Here is a 19,611-nt window from a genome sequence, read left to right on the forward strand (position 1 = left end):
CCAAAACACCTCACTTCTCCTTGTTGACAACCACATGAAGCAATCTAAGAAATTGTGGGAAAAACAGCTAATTTGACTGTATCCAAAACCTTGCATTCCGCTCACAGGAATAAATTGTTGACCCTGAATAAACGTTAGTCATAATATCGGCTGCCTGATACCGGAGGAACGCAAGAGTATACGAATAATATGGAATTACTGTCTTTGAAGATGAAAACAATCAATGGAAAACCAGAGGGTGAAAATTCCTAAGCTCTTTGTGAGTAGAAAATAAGAAGTAGCATATGACATAATGGAAATCTCAGTTTTTTCCGAATTATCTAATTTTTATTTGTTTTCCAACTTGTAATCGTTTCCAATTTAATAATTTCATTTCTGGTCTGTAAACTACGAAGTAAGCTACGAAGATACCTTCCGTGCTTCTTCGTTGTTTCCCTTTAGACATCAAAGTTGAAACACTTGAATTAAAGGAGTTTTTTCAGCAAATAAATTCTGTCTTCAAGTCTGGTCAATTCACTGGACACAGTTGAGGTAAAGTAAAACCTTCTTTTGCTGATGCTTTGACTTAAATCAGTTAATCTGAATAGGTGTAAAGACATGTCTCAATTCTTTAGATTTGAAATCAATAGATTCAAAACAGGTTTTGTTTTCGTTTCTGAAATTAATGATTGTCCGACTTTGCTGGATCTCTCTCAAACGACTCTATGTATTTTTACTCTATGCAAAGCCTTCTTTGGTGAGGATATAGAAATTTCGTTTTCGTTTTTTAAGGATGGTGCTGAAAAAAAGTAAAGTTGTAATTTTTACGCCGACATTTTTCAGCTTCCAAACTTACGGAAAACATTGCTGATCTATAGCAGGTTTATACAAATACGAAACAGTACAATGATGAAGTGCTTTCTCATATTAAACCGTGAAAGATGTCTGTCTCTGTACCTGACCAGTTTCCACACCTTTCTGCTCGATGGAACTGCACTGTATACAATTCCACCATCACTAATTATCCAACCCGTCTGCGCAATAAGTCGTGAACAGGGCATCTTCTTTCCACGGTTAGTTTCTTTTGATTTCATTTTGCTTTTTTTTAACTTTCTGCCCATCAAGTTTCTGAATATCGGTTCCCATACAGTCTCTTCTTTTTAGGTGGTTCTTTAAGGTGCACGTGCAATTCCTACTACCAGCAAAGTTTCAGAACGGTTTATTTAATGTCAGCTTTCTGAAGGGTTCGTAAAACTGTCATGTAGACACATTGGCAATATGTACACTGCACTTCTGGAACCATAACTGAGAGCATCAGTCCGTGGGATTTCGGGGCAACATCAATAAATGCTAACTAATATGATTTTTTTTAGGTTAATGGTAACCATGGCCCCAACTTCTATAACGGTATTCGTGTTGTCTAAGGCCGTGCTATGCAAACAGCATCGGCTTTTCCCTGCAATCAAACAAATCTTGTAACAACAATTAAAAAGAACCAACTGAAGATTCTGTATGTTTTGGACTTGCACTTGAAACCAGAAGTGTACTAACAAAATCAAACAGAGCGTCGATGACAAAATTATGCTGGTATAGCCTCCGTGGGCCTATAGTTTTACTTTTACAATTGTAGTCAGAGGGTTTCTAGATTTTGTAAGGTATATAAAGTCACTCAACAACGAGTGTTCCATTCAGGGTGATTTCTCTTTTGAGTACACCTGGTTTTTTTTTCCATTTCCCTTCAAAGACTTGACATCAAATATTTTGAGAATGACTGTCGTGTGGAAGCTGGTTGCTCTTGCAGCCGCGTTTGCGACGGTTTCCTCTTTGGCTCTAACGGTGAGTACAGACAAACAAGGTGTATCATTTTAAATGATAATTTAATTTTTTGTTTCAAAGCATTGGTCTATTACGTCGTAACTACTTTTAGTAACATGTCACATCAGTTTGTCAATCATCTCCGTTCAATACAAGTTTTTCTCTGACAATTTGGAAGATGTGTATATGAATAAGTAATATCAGCGTTCGTAAGAAATGTTATGACCCTTCATAATCCTCGTTCCTATTGAACAAATTAAATTCACTTTAGCATTCATTCAATCTGGATGTGCACCTCTATCATCTGTCATTCGTTTTTAATTGCAAGCAGCCTATTTCGTTGACTGAGCAGGCGTTTTCGCAGAAAGTGCTCTTTACCCTGCGAGGCAGTACGAATTTTTACTCACTAAGTGGCTGGAGCTGACTATTCCGTTGAGTCCGTTTCATTTTTCAGGTTTGCAGAGCCCTGGGTCCGTGCTAAAGGTATATTAATGCTTCAATGGTTGCCCCCTAGCCTCTACAGATCTTACAAACCACCAAAAGTACATCACAGTACCGTGGGGGGCCGTTTGCCCAGGCTATACGGATTTGAAGGGGGGGCCTCGCCACGCGCCAGCCAAGCCATACTACCACCACCACAACACCCCCCCCAACAAAAATAACACTTCAGAGACAGCCAAAAGAGGCCTCTGACAAGTTGCAGACAGCTGTCACGGATAACGAACATTCCACTGCCTGCCCAAGGCACCATTTTGTAAACAACCCCATTAGATTGTACACGAAGGACCACTTAGCACACAGTCCTAAGGGAATTGGCTGGAGGCTGACCCAAGGCCGTCTGTTTTTTTTTTTTTTTTCATTTTTTGTGGCTACGGGAGGCCCTGGCTGTAAAGTGACTAAACCAGGTTTTTCAGCATGTACAGGGGTAGCACATGATAAATAGTCGTTGCATTTGGACGAAAAAAAAAAGTTAATTAGCTCCAATAGACTCGCCAAAAGAGGCCGCTCCCTCTTCCTAGGGTACGCCTGGTCAAGAATTGCAATTCATCTGCGTGATAACACAACTTATATTCTTTGAAATGTTTAATTGAATGGTTACATGTTTGAATATTTATGTTGGTTGAGCTAAACTGATGTGTGTAGTCTTTTAAAACACCAGTGAAGTGACACTTGCAAAATGAACAGCTAAGTACAAATATACTTAGACTCCTTGAAAGACAGATCATTGATCAATAAACATGATAAATGAGTGGGAACATAACCAAAGTGCGTAAAGAACAATGAAGAAGCAAACGATGCTCGAGATCTATTTGTAAACACTATGACGAGTTGTATTCCGTAACATCCAATTATTTTGGTTGGTATTTTGATAGATTTTCATTACAAAATTTGACTAATCTACTCTGTCATGTAGGCTTAAATTTGTATACAGGCCTGTGATATCTATTTACACTTGTCCTGCTTGATTAACAGTGCATTCGTCATCAAGCTGTTTTATGATTTGTATAAGCCCGTAAACTCAAATTGAACGATGAATGTACAGCTTTGCATTACAGCAAATTAAAATAAATACTCAATACCAAAATTCACGCTAAAACATTCAGCGAGTAAGATCGGACGTTTGTTATAAATTGCATCTAATACGTCAAACTGAAATCCCTTCCTCTGTAATCTCTTAAGGGAATTTAATGCACGATCACTTTTTGAAAGATGCAAAATGAATTCAAATGAGTGTTATTGCAAAAATAACACGGGATTATACGTAGTTTCCAAAATCTGCACCAAATTCAATTTTTCAAACTAAATGGCGCATTTTTTCTAGGAAGATCCGTAGATGTATGTTATTCTACTTCTACCGTTTTATTGGACTAGTGTATGTCACTAGTTCACCAACAAACGCTGAATCAGTCAGTTGTTCCCAATACCAATTCCTTATTAAACGTTTAATAGCGGATTAAGAAAAATTCGTGTGCCAGACTAGGCGACATTTAGAAGATTCGTTGTCCGTTGAATTCTATTGCGAGTAAACAATGTTGTGGATTGTAAACAATCCCTAACGACAAAGTATCTGTTCTTTGTGCCAAGCTCGACCATCTTAGTTTATAGATCACGTGTTTGGGTGTAAATTCCGGAGGAAGGGGATGTTACCTCACACTTTGTGATCAGGGGATGGGCTATTGAATCACCCCTCCCCTCAGTTGCTGAGATATAAATTACAAAGGAATGTAATTTTTTAGAAGAGCGGACAAAAAGCATTCGACAGAATTCAACATTTTATACAAGGCCATAAATATGCATTTTGGTGAAAGATTCCGTAGAAGTGTAATGCATATTAAATTGTACATCGGTAGCGCGAACATCGCAGAAGTGTAGTCTCATGGTATCTGAACCCGTAAACCTTTCATATTTCCATTGCTGGGCAAGTCATCCGTTCACAATCCCCCATCAGCCATCTCCGGACACAAATTTACGACACTGACTATGTACACCTTTTTATGAATCAGGAGCCCAATCTCGAAGTACTGCCATCCAAGGAGGAGCAGCTGTTGCAACTTTTCAGTGAGGACTTAGCTGACATGACCCCACAAGAAATCGCCAAGTTTTTTCTTGTCGACTTTAAGACGGGTAAAGTTATTTTCACATTGTTACATTTCAACTCGTGAATGATTTGAGACTCTGCAAGCTACAAAAGCTACTTTCTGTTATGCCCAACCCATGCACGATTCTACCTACACTCGCTGGTCACCCAGTAATCTTCCAGCTGAACGCACTGCTTTCTCAACGATCCCAGTTAAATGACGGACTCGTAACATTTTGACATACACTGTACCTTATAATACATTTTCACAAAGGCTTGGCTGAACACTAACACAATATTTCTCTGTTTTACCTAGCCTTACGGGTTATAATTTCCTAAGGAACAGTACACAAAATGTTTAAGCGTGTGTGGTCAGAAGTAGAAGTGGATCCACAGGAGGGACTTGCACATTTCCATTTTATTAGAGAAGACCTTTAACTGGTTTGTTTTGTTTTGTTTTGTTTTATTTTTTCTTTTGCATATTGTTTGCCCTTAACCGATTGAAGACAGAATATATACCTGCTAGTCCTTCCTGTTCACCTGCGCTGAGGGTGCAATGTTTTCATTAATGCTGAACAGCCCATACCCCTTTTTTGTACGCATTACCTAAAATGAAGTGAACAGGACGAAGTTCTCATTCCCATATTACATATTTGACAACATTTCATCTAACCTGCGTACTCTCCTTCTTATAACTTCTAGTTCATGAATCCGAAGTCATAGGCAAAGGAGCATCAGGTTCATGCAAGTTAGGTCGTCACTCAGCTGAATGCTGCGGTAAATTGTCTTTCAAGGTCTTTTTAAGACGCATCAATCTTGATGGTAAGGATTGCTTTGAATATTCTACCCAGTTCCCTGAGGTAACAAGGCGGTATAAAGGAACGAGAATACGTAGCCAAAGATTTAAGAACATAGAATTTCATAACAAGTTGTTTCCATGCTAAGCAAAACGTTTCATATGTTGAAATCGCTTTCCTAAGAAAACTGACATTATTTCGTTTGGCTTGGTTTGCTGTTTAATACATACAAATGACGGTCAGCCAAATCCAATTCTTACAACAAGAATTAAGAATAATCTCGTCATTTGCACCAGATTCAATATGAAATGATACCTTTTCTCTATTCAACGAAAGATCAATCTGCATTTTGTGCTATTACTTTTATTGCTTTGGCCCTGGATACCAAAAATAAATACCATGCAAATTAAATTGGTGACGCATAGAAGAAACGTCTGTAATGCCAAATCGGCTGACACAAGAGGGCATTGCATTATTACATTATGGCTATTTGTTTATTTTGGGCGGTTACCTATATTTCCTTACGGTTGTTATGTGAAATCCATTCAATTGTGGGTGCTTATTACCTATTAGCTACTGTCAAAGTAGTGGTCCCTTTTAAGCCCTTTACCATTCTGAATAAAGATTCGTCCCTTTGGGTTGCTTATGTCTTGTTTTGCCCTTCACGAGGTGAATGATTGTTTTTATTTTCAATTTCATTCAAGCCTGTGTTTTCGTCGAGGTTCTTACACGAGATTATGGCCTTCATATCAAATTAAAAGCCCTTGGTAAAACACTTCTCGACAAAGAGGTGTCAGGTAAGACTTGGACAAAGCTTGCACCGTTAGATGCCTTATGCTGGATTTATTTCGAAGAAACAAATTTAACGATTTTATGTCAGGGACGTCATCGCTATAGCTCTTCCTGTCAACACGCAGACAAATTCAACCATGGGATAACCAGTTGAGAGTTTTACTTTATAATTAACAGTTTTCTTTGTTTTATATATAATGGAGATTATTCCGTCGAAGTTGAGTGAAAGAATTGTTAGTAGTTGCAGTTTTAGCTTGGGAGGTACAACTTTTCATTCTTGCTCAAAGGTAATCAGTGCTAGCTGAAAAAAACAAATAAATATTTTCCCCTGTGACATGCATCGTAGCGTACGAAAGAATAGCTGCCCTCCCCCAGCGCAACGAAGGAAAACACAGAGAGACGCGTAGAAATACGTTTATTTCATCGTGAAACAGTGTTTATCTCAAAATTCCGTACTTTGAACTGCTTTCCAAAATTGGACAGCTATTTTAATAGCTGAATTTAGGTAGTGAAAAAAACATATTTAAGCTACACTTCTTAGGTTTTTTAACAAAAATGTTTACAAGTTTCAAAGATTTCTGACTAAACTAGATTAAATTGTCTTTGAATTGTAGCCCGTGAACCACCATCAATTTGCGTAGGCGTCCCTAAAGTGAAATTGGCTGACATCTGCCTGGACCTCTACGACGTCCAATGGAGAGGCGGCTTCCACGCATGCCTTGCACTTGAAGTTCATGTCGCTTTTCTGACTGTATTGGATGTTACCTTGGGATGCATTGATATTTAAAGAGGGTAACCTAACCAACCAGCCGCTTAAAAAACATTTCGATAGTGATTATTCCAGAAAAATTAGAGTAGATTTACTTGAATGCTTTCTTGCTAGAGGCTTACAGGCATACAGCGTATATTATTCAAGTATTTCAAAATACACGGCACAGAGCAAAGTTCAGGATAAAGTTTTTTTTCAAATCCATGATTTTCAATTGAACACGGAAAACAACAACCTGACACATTAACGTACATTGAACGCTCGTGAAATTCCAGCAAACCTATCATGCTAACTGCTTCAAAAAAATCTCGTTTTAAAAGAACCTCGTTTTAGTTCCTTTAGAGGAAGTACTCTTTGGAGAGTAACCTTGTAACAAATTACGTATAGATTAACCACCTTTGTCATGAATACACGTCAGTGGCTTATGAACAACAATACATTCAAGCTAAATAAACTTTCATTGTTAAAAGCTAAGCCTTACGTTATGTGTGAATTGACAGAGTCAAGAAAATGAGCTGCAGCCGCATTTCAAAGGAGAAAATTCACATATTTCAAAGAGGGGGGACTTAGAGCACAGACACATGGTCGGGGCACGTCCTCTACCCCGGTAGTTACACCACTGATTCAGGCTAGAGTGTAAGGCATTTTCCTTCAATGTTGAACAGCATTTACTATTTAGTGTAACAAATCTGGCCTGTCATCATTATTAGTCATCATTATTATTATTTTGAAAAAGACAGCTGTCAACGTTTTTTTTTCAAACCACTGGTAGACAGATATCACAAACTGTCAATGGTGGTCTGCAAGTCTGTCCTAGTCATTTCCTCACAAACCCTCCCTATCCCTATTGCTACAACTAGATCAAAAATGGAGGTAACATACAATTTAGACTCAAGTTGCTTTCATCGTGTTATCTCAAGCAAAGAACGTTAAAATATCTTCTCTTGTGTTTGCTGTGGGAAATGGACAAGAATAGCAAGAAGTTACAACGTAGAGAAGCAGAAAATAACTTACGTTCTTCCTTCATTGCTGTCTTAGTAGGCCTATACAAATATTGTTTAGGTAAGGATGTCAGCAGCAAGAGAACAAGAATGTTGTCAAGTGCACTTTAAGACACTGATTATATACTATCGAAAGTAGATAAAGAATCTCAAATAAAATAAATAAGAACCTCATATCAAATGAAATAAATGCAGCAAGCTTCAAATAAGATGAGAGTCCTCTTTTGTTTGCATATCGTTCTCATTTTGAATTCATTATTAGTCACAGTAACCGTGCCTAAGGAGGTTTGCCATCATTTTGCTAGCACTGAATCAGTAAGTTGAAGGACTGAGAATCGGTTAATGACTTCATCCCCAGCAAACCAATAAAGACTTGCTCGGTAGTAGGGGTCCGAGGAGTATTCGAAAACAGATGCAGCAACACCAAACCCAGCTTCCTTGCTTCTAACTTACGCTTCATTCGGTGTCTCAATTATGCAACTGTCTGCCATAGCCTGGACATGAACCCTATTGATCTTCCCTTGTTTTCGAATGCTCAACCAATATGATTAGTTGAAGAACAACTAACGCATTGATTACAAGTAGAACAATGCATTGGTTACAACACAACCAATATGGGGTCGACCAATAAAAAACTTGCGCATCGTTTTTCCGAGTCCACAATGTAACGTTTTTGTCAGAGAATCAGAAACGGACCTCTGCTTCTCGCTCCTTTATGTCACAACTCATCCTGAGCTTTCCTGTGTGACCAATTTCTGAATTCACAAAAGGGCTTCCGATTGAGGATGCAAACCGTACTTCAGATCTGGGTAAGATGCTGTGCTGACAAATGTAGTACACCTTGGAGACGTTTACGTACACTTTAGTTTACTTTTGTTACTTTCAGCTAAAATTTCACACCACTGTGTTCTTGGAAATGTGCAGGCCACTTTCCTGTTCCTTTTTTGCTGAAAGGGTGCTCTGCTGAATGGGTTGTAACTACACTTTGATTTTTGCTACTCATGCTGTTTGGGCAACTGAGCCAAAAATAGAAATGAAACAAAGCATATTTTCTATTTTTTCGTACATATCCTAAAAAAAGAAACGCATGTTCCAAACAGACCCAGAAGGCTGGTATACGTACAGGATACTGTCTAACAGCTGTAAATAGTCTAAATGCACATGCAAAACACGCAGAAGTACAAAACTGAGACTGTAGAATCCATTCATGCACTTTATGCAGGCTAACATTTGACTCGCTTACACCTTTAATAATATGATCAGGTACTTAGCCATCGTATTTGAATGCTGAATCTCTTATCTGCAACGAGGTCGCTATATAAGATGACTTACTGAGAGTTCAAGATGGCTTTGAAGCTTTAACTGCACAGGAGGCAGCACAGAAGCATGCCAAAAGAAAACCACGCCACATTGGACAGGCGAAAAGTTTTTTTTTTAATGAATGTAGTGATGCAGTTTCCAAGAGTCAGTTAAACACCACAAAAGTATTCTCCATTCGGGTATCGTTAAAAGATAAAATCTCTGTCCGACTGCTAAATAAGGTCTTACCCAGATTTAACGACCTTTCACTAGCTTGCTTGATCCATGCCATGTTTGCCGGGCAGACAACATATGATTGGCTGCCCTAGTCCTGAATACTATCCAGTATTAGGTGAATGTACACACCTATCCATTTGCATGACCACCCCATAAAAATGGACGTCTGCGTGGCTAAAGCTCAATCCCCTCTCCCAAACTGCACCTGTGACGTATTTTGATGCACTTTGACCACAGATTCTGTATCTTGATTGGCCAAAAGTGTTTCATGTGGCGGTATCCAGTTTTACTAGTTTTGCACCACCACTTCAAAAACACTATAAACATGCAACCTTGCACTGAAAAAAACTATAACCGGGGCAACCAAAGAACTATATCCGTAGCAACAAAACCGTGAAACGTACCCAGTCTTGTATTTTGGGTCACAGCATAAACCTGTATTTGTCACTCTCAAACCTGCTGCACCAGGCTACAGACTAGCTACAAATTTAATATGTTAAGAGAAACAAAGATGCAAATCGTCGGGTGCCATTTTATACGCTGGTGTGTCACGTTGTGGATGTTGTCGGTACACATTTTCTCAGTCACGAAGGAGTTGCAAAAAGGAACACCAACGATTTGCTCTTGTTGATTTTTACTATAAATTGTGCAGAATCTGTGGGTAATGTGTTATAAAACAAATACGGACTGCTTTACCTCTTTGTGTAGAGAGATAAACCATTAAATGTTCTTGCAACATTTTCCACTCACTATAATCACGTTTGAAGATAATATCTAACTTACCATTGTTATAATTGCGTACTACACATATTGAATGTCACTTTCCTCAGGGGTTATGTTTGACACTTGATAAGGATTTTTTTTAAAACTGTTGCTGATAATAACGTAGTATTCACTTTTACATTAATGACTGGCAGAATTTACTAGCAACATCCACCAATAAAGCACAGTATAAGAGCAGTGATGACTATTATTAACCACTGAAATTACAAGGTCTTCGCTTGTGAATAGTCTACAAACTCACACACAAAAACGTTCAGTGTTAAAAAGAGGAAAAAGAAACTACCAAACAACCAACCGGTGGGTGGATTTTGCGCCTTCTCTGACTCAACATTTTGGCTTACTTCCCCGGTGGGGACAGCTAAACAATTAGAAGGTTGACCTTCAAGACCTATCTTACCGATCAGGCCAATTCTGTCGTCTCTTTACGTCCCACGTTCGCGGGGGCTCCTGGCTAAATTGCTAACAGCTTCATTTGCACCAAGCACACCTTTCTGGCGTTTAGCACCATCTTCCCCGTTTGGGCCAACCAAACCATTTGGATCTCCCCTCATCTGGGAGCACATTTTATATTGTGATTGCAGACAATCACCGTTCACGTGAGTCTGCCCGGTAAGAGCAGCAATGAGCTTGATAGAGTACCCAAGAAGGATAGCAATCGACAGAAGTGTTGCAAAGGAAAGTGGCACCTGTAAAATGTGATAACAATTGCTACACTGAACCAACCAACAAGTCAACCAACTGACCAACCGACCGACCAACCAGGAATAGAGTGTACAGCTTTGCAGCCATCGTATGACGTTCACTAGGTGTCTTAAACTATTTTGGCAATTTCATTTTCAATTTCTTGCATTTTTAAATGCTTTTTATGTAAAATTTACCGTTCCTTTCAAATTTAACTTTGTTTTTCTTTTTTTGTTTTACTTTTCACTATTTCTTTTGAATGGAGCACCCATTGTGGGGCATCAGGGCTGTAGAATGAAGCACTTTTACTTTTCATATTCTGGCCCATCTCTCTGGGTTTTTTTATGTTCAGGATTGCATGTCCGTGCGGTAACAATGTTCCCCATTTTTTTAAAGTTAAGAGCTCAACAATATTTCTACAGATTTTATTATAGCTCATTTGCAAAAGTGACCGTCAATAAAAAGGGGCTACTTTCGATGAAGAGTGACAACTTAGATTGTGAAAAATACAGCTTTTGTCTTAAGGGAGGTTAGGGCCTACACCATTTTTCCCTTCTATGATTGGCTGACTTAAAGGTTCAAAATATACTGGAGTTCTATCTAAGGCCAAGAATAATCAGTGTATTCACTTGAAGTAATACACCTCTTCAAATATATAAATCTGTGGATTCATGGCAGTGGCTTTTGCTGTGTGGGGGGGAATTCAAAAGCAAATGCACTTTCGAGCTCATTCAACGTGATAATGGAGGAAAAATATAACCTGTTTCTTTGATAATTAAAAATTTCAATTAGTTTTTTCTTACTCACGTATGAAGTATTCTCATTTGAAAAAGAAATTTTAACAAAATAACAAGTATATGAAAAAGTCCGTCCCCCTTCCCGCTGGATATGCCACTGACTCATGGCAAAAACTTCTTCAAGCAGTAAGTTTAAAACATAACTGCGGTTGGCTCGTATCTGTGCCAAAGAGGGTGTATTATAGACAACAATATTGCGGTGTGTCGCGGCGTCGCCTCCTTTATCCGTCGCCTCCTGGTACATGCATAAAGGTAAGATTACAAAGCAACATAATGACTTCAGACCATCAGTGTTTGATTAAAATTAACTCTTTAGGACAAAAGAACTCGGAAAGTACTCTGATAGATGAATCATTCAAATAGGTAATATCATCATCTAATTTGTCAATTTCATCATTCAATCCGGTAATTTTGCAGTTTTGTTTGGCATTTTCAATCGTTTGTTTTGCGTTCACTTTTTTTCATGCAGCGAAAACCGGTTTGCGCGTTTTCGTCCTACGCTTTAAATTCTTCGTTCCACTTGGTAATTTCGCCATTTTGTTTTGTGCTTTCATCATTCCATTCATTTTAATGATTCAACTACCAAACTGAATGTTGGAATTATCCAACAGAATGGTAAAATGCAACGTGAATTGGTGAAATTGTAATTGCCAACTAGAATGGTAAACGGACTCATTGAGTGATGGTATAGCCAAATAGAACAACGAAGTTGCCGAATGTAATGGTAAAATGCCGTATGAAAGGACGGAATTGGCGAATGGAGTGGGAAATTGGTAAATAGAACGAAATTAAGCCACCGAAGACAGTAATGGCGTTTCATATCAAAGAAGCCCGACAGCATTCAGCAGGTCACAGGCAGGTCAGGGCAAGCCAGGCAGCTGTTGACATATACAGTCCTTGATGTCTGCCATTCGCCACTGGAATTGGCCAGACTCTGGCTAGAGTATTTTTCTGGCTAAGGGGAAGCCCCCACGTCTACCGTAACTAAACCAGGTTCTTTTAACAGAGGTAGGATTACATGGGAGGTTATTGCAGTTGGCCGTTATTTGTTTTTGCCAAGTACATAGCAAAACCTGGCGTACGCTACTGACGTCAGTGTCTTCACGCAGCAATCAAATTTAAAAATACACACATTCAATCAGTTGAAAAAACTAGCAAGGATTATTCATATTTGACCACCGTCTTGAGCAAAGAACATAATGGTCCAACAAATTAATTCACCAATGAACAGACATGTTTAACGCTTTGGCATTAAAATTCCAGATTCTTTGGCAGTTGTCACTTGAACTATAGGTACTGGTATGTAAACAAATAGCTGGTCGTGAGACACTGGTGAGTCTCTTCACCGCTCCCATTGGCGTGTATTTACGGCAGACACACTTGCTCGTTACGTTGTTTGCCGTTTGTTTCAATGTATGCTAATTTGAATGTGCTGAGCGCTAAATGACTTGCACATAAACGGAAAGGAAAGTAAGAAAACAACAAAAATGTCTTGTGAACTCAGAGTGTGCTAAATGGAATGGCAATCTGATGTTTTGTCTTTGAGTGACGCAACTTTAAACTGGATATCCCAGCCAAGAAATTTGTTATTTCCTAATATTCAACTAAAAAGTATGAAAAATGACGACTGAAGTAGTGTCCTGATCAAAATTGGATGAATACATACTTTCATGACTGAAATCGCACGTATTTACGACGAATTCGTAAGAGTCAATAATGACTCTTACAATATATCTACAAAATCGGCACCCGTTAACAGATATTTAAGACGAAACGCATTTTTACACAATGGTCGGCCAACCATCGTTAAAAACAGAACAAAATTTCTGTTTTCTCAATAACAACAGATTTCTGGGCTGAAATGTTTTGCAGATTGACTGAGGCTGTTATTTAGTTTCTTTCATGTACAATTTTCAGGGATTTTTCGGCAGTCTCGTTTTTGTGTTTTTGCAGTAGTGATATCTACCTTTAAGCTTGGAACGTATCTTTAACACATTGGAATGTGGCTTCGTAATTTCTAAGCGCATGTACCCATTGCACTTTCACTACAAAGTATTGAAGTTGTAACAAAAATCTGATTTAATTTTTTTACACCACACAAACCCAGTGGCCTGGTTACTCCTGAAAATTGTGGAATAGAACTCAAACCAAAAAGTTAGTTACCTGCGTGTGAAATTATGTTTATATCGCGATCCAAAGCATCATATGTAACTTCACTACCTGAGGTAGAACTTTGACTCGTCGTAACTCCATTGCCCCAAAGATCAAGCGTAAGACCTTGGTGTTCAAGTAAAAAAAAATATAAAATGTATAATGTCACTGGTAATCCCTAGATAGCAGAAAACAAGGGTGACACCAATTTTGCGAAAATTTGAGAAACTGTTCTGGCACAGCGCGCAGTTTTCCGCGACAGTTCAGCCGAAAATAATTTATATTTTTTTTCTACTGCGATACCCAATGCCCGCATGTAGCCTTGAACTTCAATGAAAGTGACAACATTTCAATGAGTTCAAACTTAACATTTCTAATGTCTGTAATCCGTGAACAAAAGTGCAGTACGTAATGAAATGCGCGCCCATGCATGCAGTTTGTGAAGATGATGGATAGTGTGTACGCACCAAATATGCGTATTCGGACAGATGATGTTTTGTTTTTTACTTCTGTCGGATACCCACACACACCCGAGACTTGAGATAACATCAAAGTATGAACATCAAATGCGACGTTCACATTTCGCACTGCGTGTGTGCAAATCAACGAGTATGAACCAATATAATAGTCCACCGATTCAGACCTCTTCAGCAGCTCCAGATAAACTGTTAAAAATATGTGTAACTGCCGACTCTTATGGCTGACCTTGACCACCCTGGCTCCTCGCATCCATAAAAAGACAAAATGAGGAACAACAAAACCCAACTTTGCGGGCATGCATCATTGCTGCTCCATAAATAGACCGGAAAAGCTAATTTTTTTTCGCAATTTGCTCCCTGCTGTAGTACAATCACATGCACGCTTCACCTCAAAGGCAATTATATGTGGTTCAGTTTCAATTTTTCTTTATCTGTTTTTAGAATCTAGAAAGAAACATCAACTGACAAAAAGCAAAACAAATCAATACCACACACACACACCCTCGCAAGGAACGTAATTCTAAACTTATTTTTTTCCATCTGCATACTTAAACCTGTATAGGCAAACTCGATACTAATGGAAAGTTGGCTCTTTCAGCATGGAGGTATTGGAGCTTTTTGTTGACAGACTTGCCCTTCAAACGGGGCTAAGACGGGAAACTATCCGGAAAGCTTATACTGCTGTTTGCTGAAGACTCGCAATGTTTTCTCTTTTTCCACTGTCATTTTCTATTCTTGGTAAAAGTAGGCCTACGAACTTTTAATATAAAACGCGAAAAAAGGTTTCCAGTTTCGGGTCAGTGCGCACACTGCAGTAGACTTCAGCATCAGCAAAATAAACAAGTTTTTTTTTTCGGTACTTCAAGATGATGCCCCAAAGCTGCCAAACTTGCTTCATGGTCTGGAATCCTGCTTCTGCATAATTGTAGCGTGTTTTATCGAACAATATAGGAAGAGAGCCCTTTTGGTCCCCCTACAGATTGTGCTATATCTGGCAAGCACTCTTTCAGATGGATTTGTCGTCAGTTGTACGTCCAGGAACAAGACAAAAAAAGGTTTTTCTTATGTTTGCAAACTAGAAACACTTTGAAACAGTGGAGAGTAACAGTCTATGTGTTCTAAAGCAATCGCACCTTTAAATCATTTCTAAAAAAGTAAGTAACGGGAAAGCTCGTTCCCTCACCACTTTTGAGCCTATCCCTGACCAGAAACCGGAGACTTTCTAGGCCTTGTTATGATTTATTTCTTCACTCAATTAATGGAGTATCAGGTAAGCTCTGTTATTACTTCGAACTGTGCAGTGATGCAAGTCTTTCAAACTCTAGCTCAATCGTAATGTGACTTCACCTCTTTTGTGTCTGGATGTAAAGCCACAGAACTTATGAAAACATTCACTTGTACATTTTCAAAACAAACAATTGGGTTTACAGTACTGTGGACTTCACCGTTGTGGGTTCAGTTCCACAAGCTTATGGTAGAGCACTGAGGGACAAGTCTCCCTTAGCCTAGACCAGGACAAACCCGTAACGCTATAGATAAGGAAGTATTCTTCAAGTGATGTTGCAAAGTTGTGATGCTGCTCGAGCTAGATATCTCATAGACGGTTTAACATGAGGTGTAAGGTTGGTTTTAGGGTTTATTTTCAGGCGAAAAGTACCAACATCAAAGAATTTCAAAATAAGCATTGGACAATCTGGAGGTACTATCTGAAAAGCTAAATATGAAAATTGCAAAGGAAGACTTGCGGGACTTTTCCACAAAGACCACTTATCAGCTTTTGCGTGGGACCAATTGGCTTTGCTCCTAAAAAACTTGGTCCTTTCAAAAAACAACCTGTGTCAGCCTAAACGAGATTCAATGACGCATAATTAAACGCTTACTTTTAAAGGCCAACGCTGCACATGTGTAAACGACAAAGGCTCGACCAAAACATTGAAACTGTTGAAAATACCAATCTTAGACCTTGAGAGAATTATATCTTAATGCATCCATAATTTTCCAGTTTATCGGTTATATTTGCACACATGATCCTATCGGCATACGGCATAGTTCTAGAACGTTAGAAACACATTGTGAAACGGTAGATGTATTTGGTTCACATGTTTAGCCAATGGGCATTGGAGGTTATGTTGAGTTTATCTTGAAAACAATCATTACCAACTAAATTTATTTTATTAGGCAATTATAAAACCGCAAGAATATCAAGATACCAAAAGCACAATTTGTTGCTGATACACAATAGCGTTAAATGTTCTTTGGTGATAAGAGAAGCAATGAATTCTTCTATTTGCATCATTGAATGGTAGTGTAACCCTAATAAAACTACTCTTCTAAAATATATTTCAAGGAAAGATTCTGTGTAAAGGATTGCATTTTTACGTTTACAGATTTCATGCATATTAAAACTAAGCAACTGCTTACTGGTAACAGCAAATATATTGACCGCTAATCATTACATCCGAGTAAATAGGTCACTTGCAGTGAAAACTTTACATGGTCCCGAAAGGAAAGTGGTGGTCTTATGGTTTCTACTTATTCCTTGTTGCTTTTCTTGTATGTAGTTGATCAATCTGTTCATCTAATTAATTATTCATGTTTACTTGTAAGTACAATTTGCACGAGTGAAGTAAACGTTGTGATTGATTGGCTGCAGAAAATCAATATTTATTAGGGATGTATGGATAAAGTCCTTAACGCTAGACTACAAATGTTCTCGCACATGAATACAAGCGTATTCCAACCAGTGCACTCTCTGCTCAGCACAATCTTAACTGAAGCTTATTTATAAGCAAACATCTTGGCAAATAGCACACACAAGGTTAGGCAATTATAAACCGCAAGAATATCAAGATACCAAAAGCACAATTTGTTGCTGATACACAATAGCGTTAAATGTTCTTTGGTGATAAGAGAAGCAATGAATTCTTCTATTTGCATCATTGAATGGTAGTGTAACCCTAATAAAACTACTCTTCTAAAATATATTTCAAGGAAAGATTCTGTGTAAAGGATTGCATTTTTACGTTTACAGATTTCATGCATATTAAAACTAAGCAACTGCTTACTGGTAACAGCAAATATATTGACCGCTAATCATTACATCCGAGTAAATAGGTCACTTGCAGTGAAAACTTTACATGGTCCCGAAAGGAAAGTGGTGGTCTTATGGTTTCTACTTATTCCTTGTTGCTTTTCTTGTATGTAGTTGATCAATCTGTTCATCTAATTAATTATTCATGTTTACTTGTAAGTACAATTTGCACGAGTGAAGTAAACGTTGTGATTGATTGGCTGCAGAAAATCAATATTTATTAGGGATGTATGGATAAAGTCCTTAACGCTAGACTACAAATGTTCTCGCACATGAATACAAGCGTATTCCAACCAGTGCACTCTCTGCTCAGCACAATCTTAACTGAAGCTTATTTATAAGCAAACATCTTGGCAAATAGCACACACAAGGTTAGGCAATTATAAACCGCAAGAATATCAAGATACCAAAAGCACAATTTGTTGCTGATACACAATAGCGTTAAATGTTCTTTGGTGATAAGAGAAGCAATGAATTCTTCTATTTGCATCATTTAATGGTAGTGTAACCCTAATAAAACTACTCTTCTAAAATATATTTCAAGGAAAGATTCTGTGTAAAGGATTGCATTTTTATTTTTACAGATTTCATGCATATTTAAACTAAGCAACCGCTTACTGGTAACAGCAAATATATTGACCGCTAATCATTACATCCGAGTAAATAGGTCACTTGCAGTGAAAACTGTACATGGTCCCGAAAGGAAAGTGGTGGTCTTATGGTTTTACTTATTCCTTGTTACTTTTCTTGTCTGTAGTTGATCAATCTGTTCATCTAATTAATTATTCATGTTTACTTGTAAGAACAGTTTGCACGAATGAAGTAAACGTTGTGATTAATTGGCTGCAGAAAATCAATATTTACTAGGGATGTATGGATAAAGTCCTTAACGCTAGACTACAAATGTTCTCGCACATGAGTACAAGCGTATTCCAACCAGTGCACTCTCTGCTCAGCACAATCTTAAATGAAGCTTATTTATAAGCAAACATCTTGACAAATAGCACACACAAGGTAAAGAGAAGGATTTTAAAAACAATCTTTTTCATATTCATGTTGAACTAAACTGTTCCACAGCTTGCATCAAGACAGGTTCTAGGAAATGCATCCCAAAACATGCAAACCCTTTCTTACCTGTCTACCATATTTATATCAATGATAAATGACAGTTAACGGGAGAGCGATCGCACAAACAACGATTACACAGATTACATAAATAAACTGCACGTCAAATAGAGGTAACAGAATCTAATTTTGCGAAATGCACATGTAAATTACACACATGATTATTTAATAAGTATGAGTCATTCAAGAAATGTATTTCATCAAAGGGCTTTTGATCTACAACTGAGACTTACTTAGAAGCTGTATTTGCATTTAACTAACTGATTTTTGTCTTTCACATTTTTGGATACAAGTAGAAGTTAATTTAGAACCAACCTGAAATTTCATTTCACACCCAGGGCAACTAGAACTGCATTGAGTATAAAAAAGCCAACAGCGCAAACTTTGCTAATACAGGCACTTACAGCGGCAAATCTTCTACTGCCATGAAATTACAGTGCTTAATTAATGGTCAAGTTGCAATATACCCAGTCACAGGCACTGGTTAGGAGCCATCTTTTTGGGGAAGGAGGGGCTAGAACCTTCGCACATGACGCCCCCTTGAAACATTCTCAACTCTCTCTACTTTTTGTTTTCATTTTTGCATGGGGAAAAGGCAAATGTTCAAGGCTTAAGGCCCCCCCCCTTTCCCCGTAAAAAAACTGCCTGCCCAGTCACCTGAAGAACAAATCCCACCACGAATAAATTTGTAAACGGAGGCTTCGATTTTGGTCAGTAGAATTTTGTTAACAATTAACAACTTGAAGTGAAGGTGTTGCTGCAAGTCAGCATTCTACAGGTTGGCATAGATGACATTGGAATCCAAGTACAATTGAAGAATCTCGTAACACAGTGTGTAGTGCTCCTGTAAAAAAAAAAAAGAATTATAAAAACCAAGCCAAGCCATGATGAACCATGAAACGCAAAACTTAAATCCTCAAAATTCCAATCCGCCCAGCTTCTTAGGTAACCGCTAAAAATATGTCCCCGAAAACCGGTGTGTTTATCATTGAATGTGACTCCACAGCACGTTACATTTTCAGTACAAATTACAACACCGGTGTTTTCGAAATGATTCCCTGCATAAATTTCAGGCATGCTAAACTACGCTGCTTCCATTTAAGAGTAAGACCTTCAATGTGAATTCTTTCAACTCTACCAAGGCAAAGGATTCATCTGTCACTGCTGGACGAGTTGTTGCAAGGTCACCATTAAAGTTTCTTGGAAAACAATAAGTAAGCTTTTGATCGGATAAATC

The 19,611-nt window shown here is 38.2% G+C and overlaps 2 protein-coding genes across 2 annotated transcripts in view; one reads left to right on the forward strand and one right to left on the reverse strand.

Moving 5' to 3' along the window:
• The first annotated feature begins 947 nt into the window (after nt 1–947).
• LOC110989739 (uncharacterized) lies at nt 948–7,921 on the forward strand. Its single transcript, XM_022254325.2, has 6 exons — nt 948–1,052; nt 1,724–1,815; nt 4,299–4,419; nt 5,075–5,194; nt 5,874–5,966; nt 6,576–7,921. The coding sequence occupies exons 2-6, from the start codon at nt 1,747–1,749 to the stop codon at nt 6,746–6,748; spliced, it is 576 nt and encodes a 191-aa protein (XP_022110017.2). The 5' UTR covers nt 948–1,052; nt 1,724–1,746; the 3' UTR covers nt 6,749–7,921.
• Nucleotides 7,922–16,162: 8,241 nt separating this feature from the next.
• Nucleotides 16,163–19,611, reverse strand: part of LOC110989742 (uncharacterized) — a 28,438-nt gene continuing 24,989 nt past the window's right edge. The window contains exon 33 of the mRNA XM_022254327.2: nt 16,163–19,218. Coding sequence (XP_022110019.2) covers nt 19,147–19,218 — 72 coding nt within the window. The 3' untranslated portion in view covers nt 16,163–19,146. The remainder of the gene's footprint in view (nt 19,219–19,611) is intronic.

The sequence above is a fragment of the Acanthaster planci genome, linkage group LG21 (genome assembly GCF_054643075.1).
Source record: "Acanthaster planci isolate LZ-2023a linkage group LG21, COTS_SCS, whole genome shotgun sequence".
Lineage (NCBI taxonomy): Eukaryota > Metazoa > Echinodermata > Asteroidea > Valvatida > Acanthasteridae > Acanthaster > Acanthaster planci.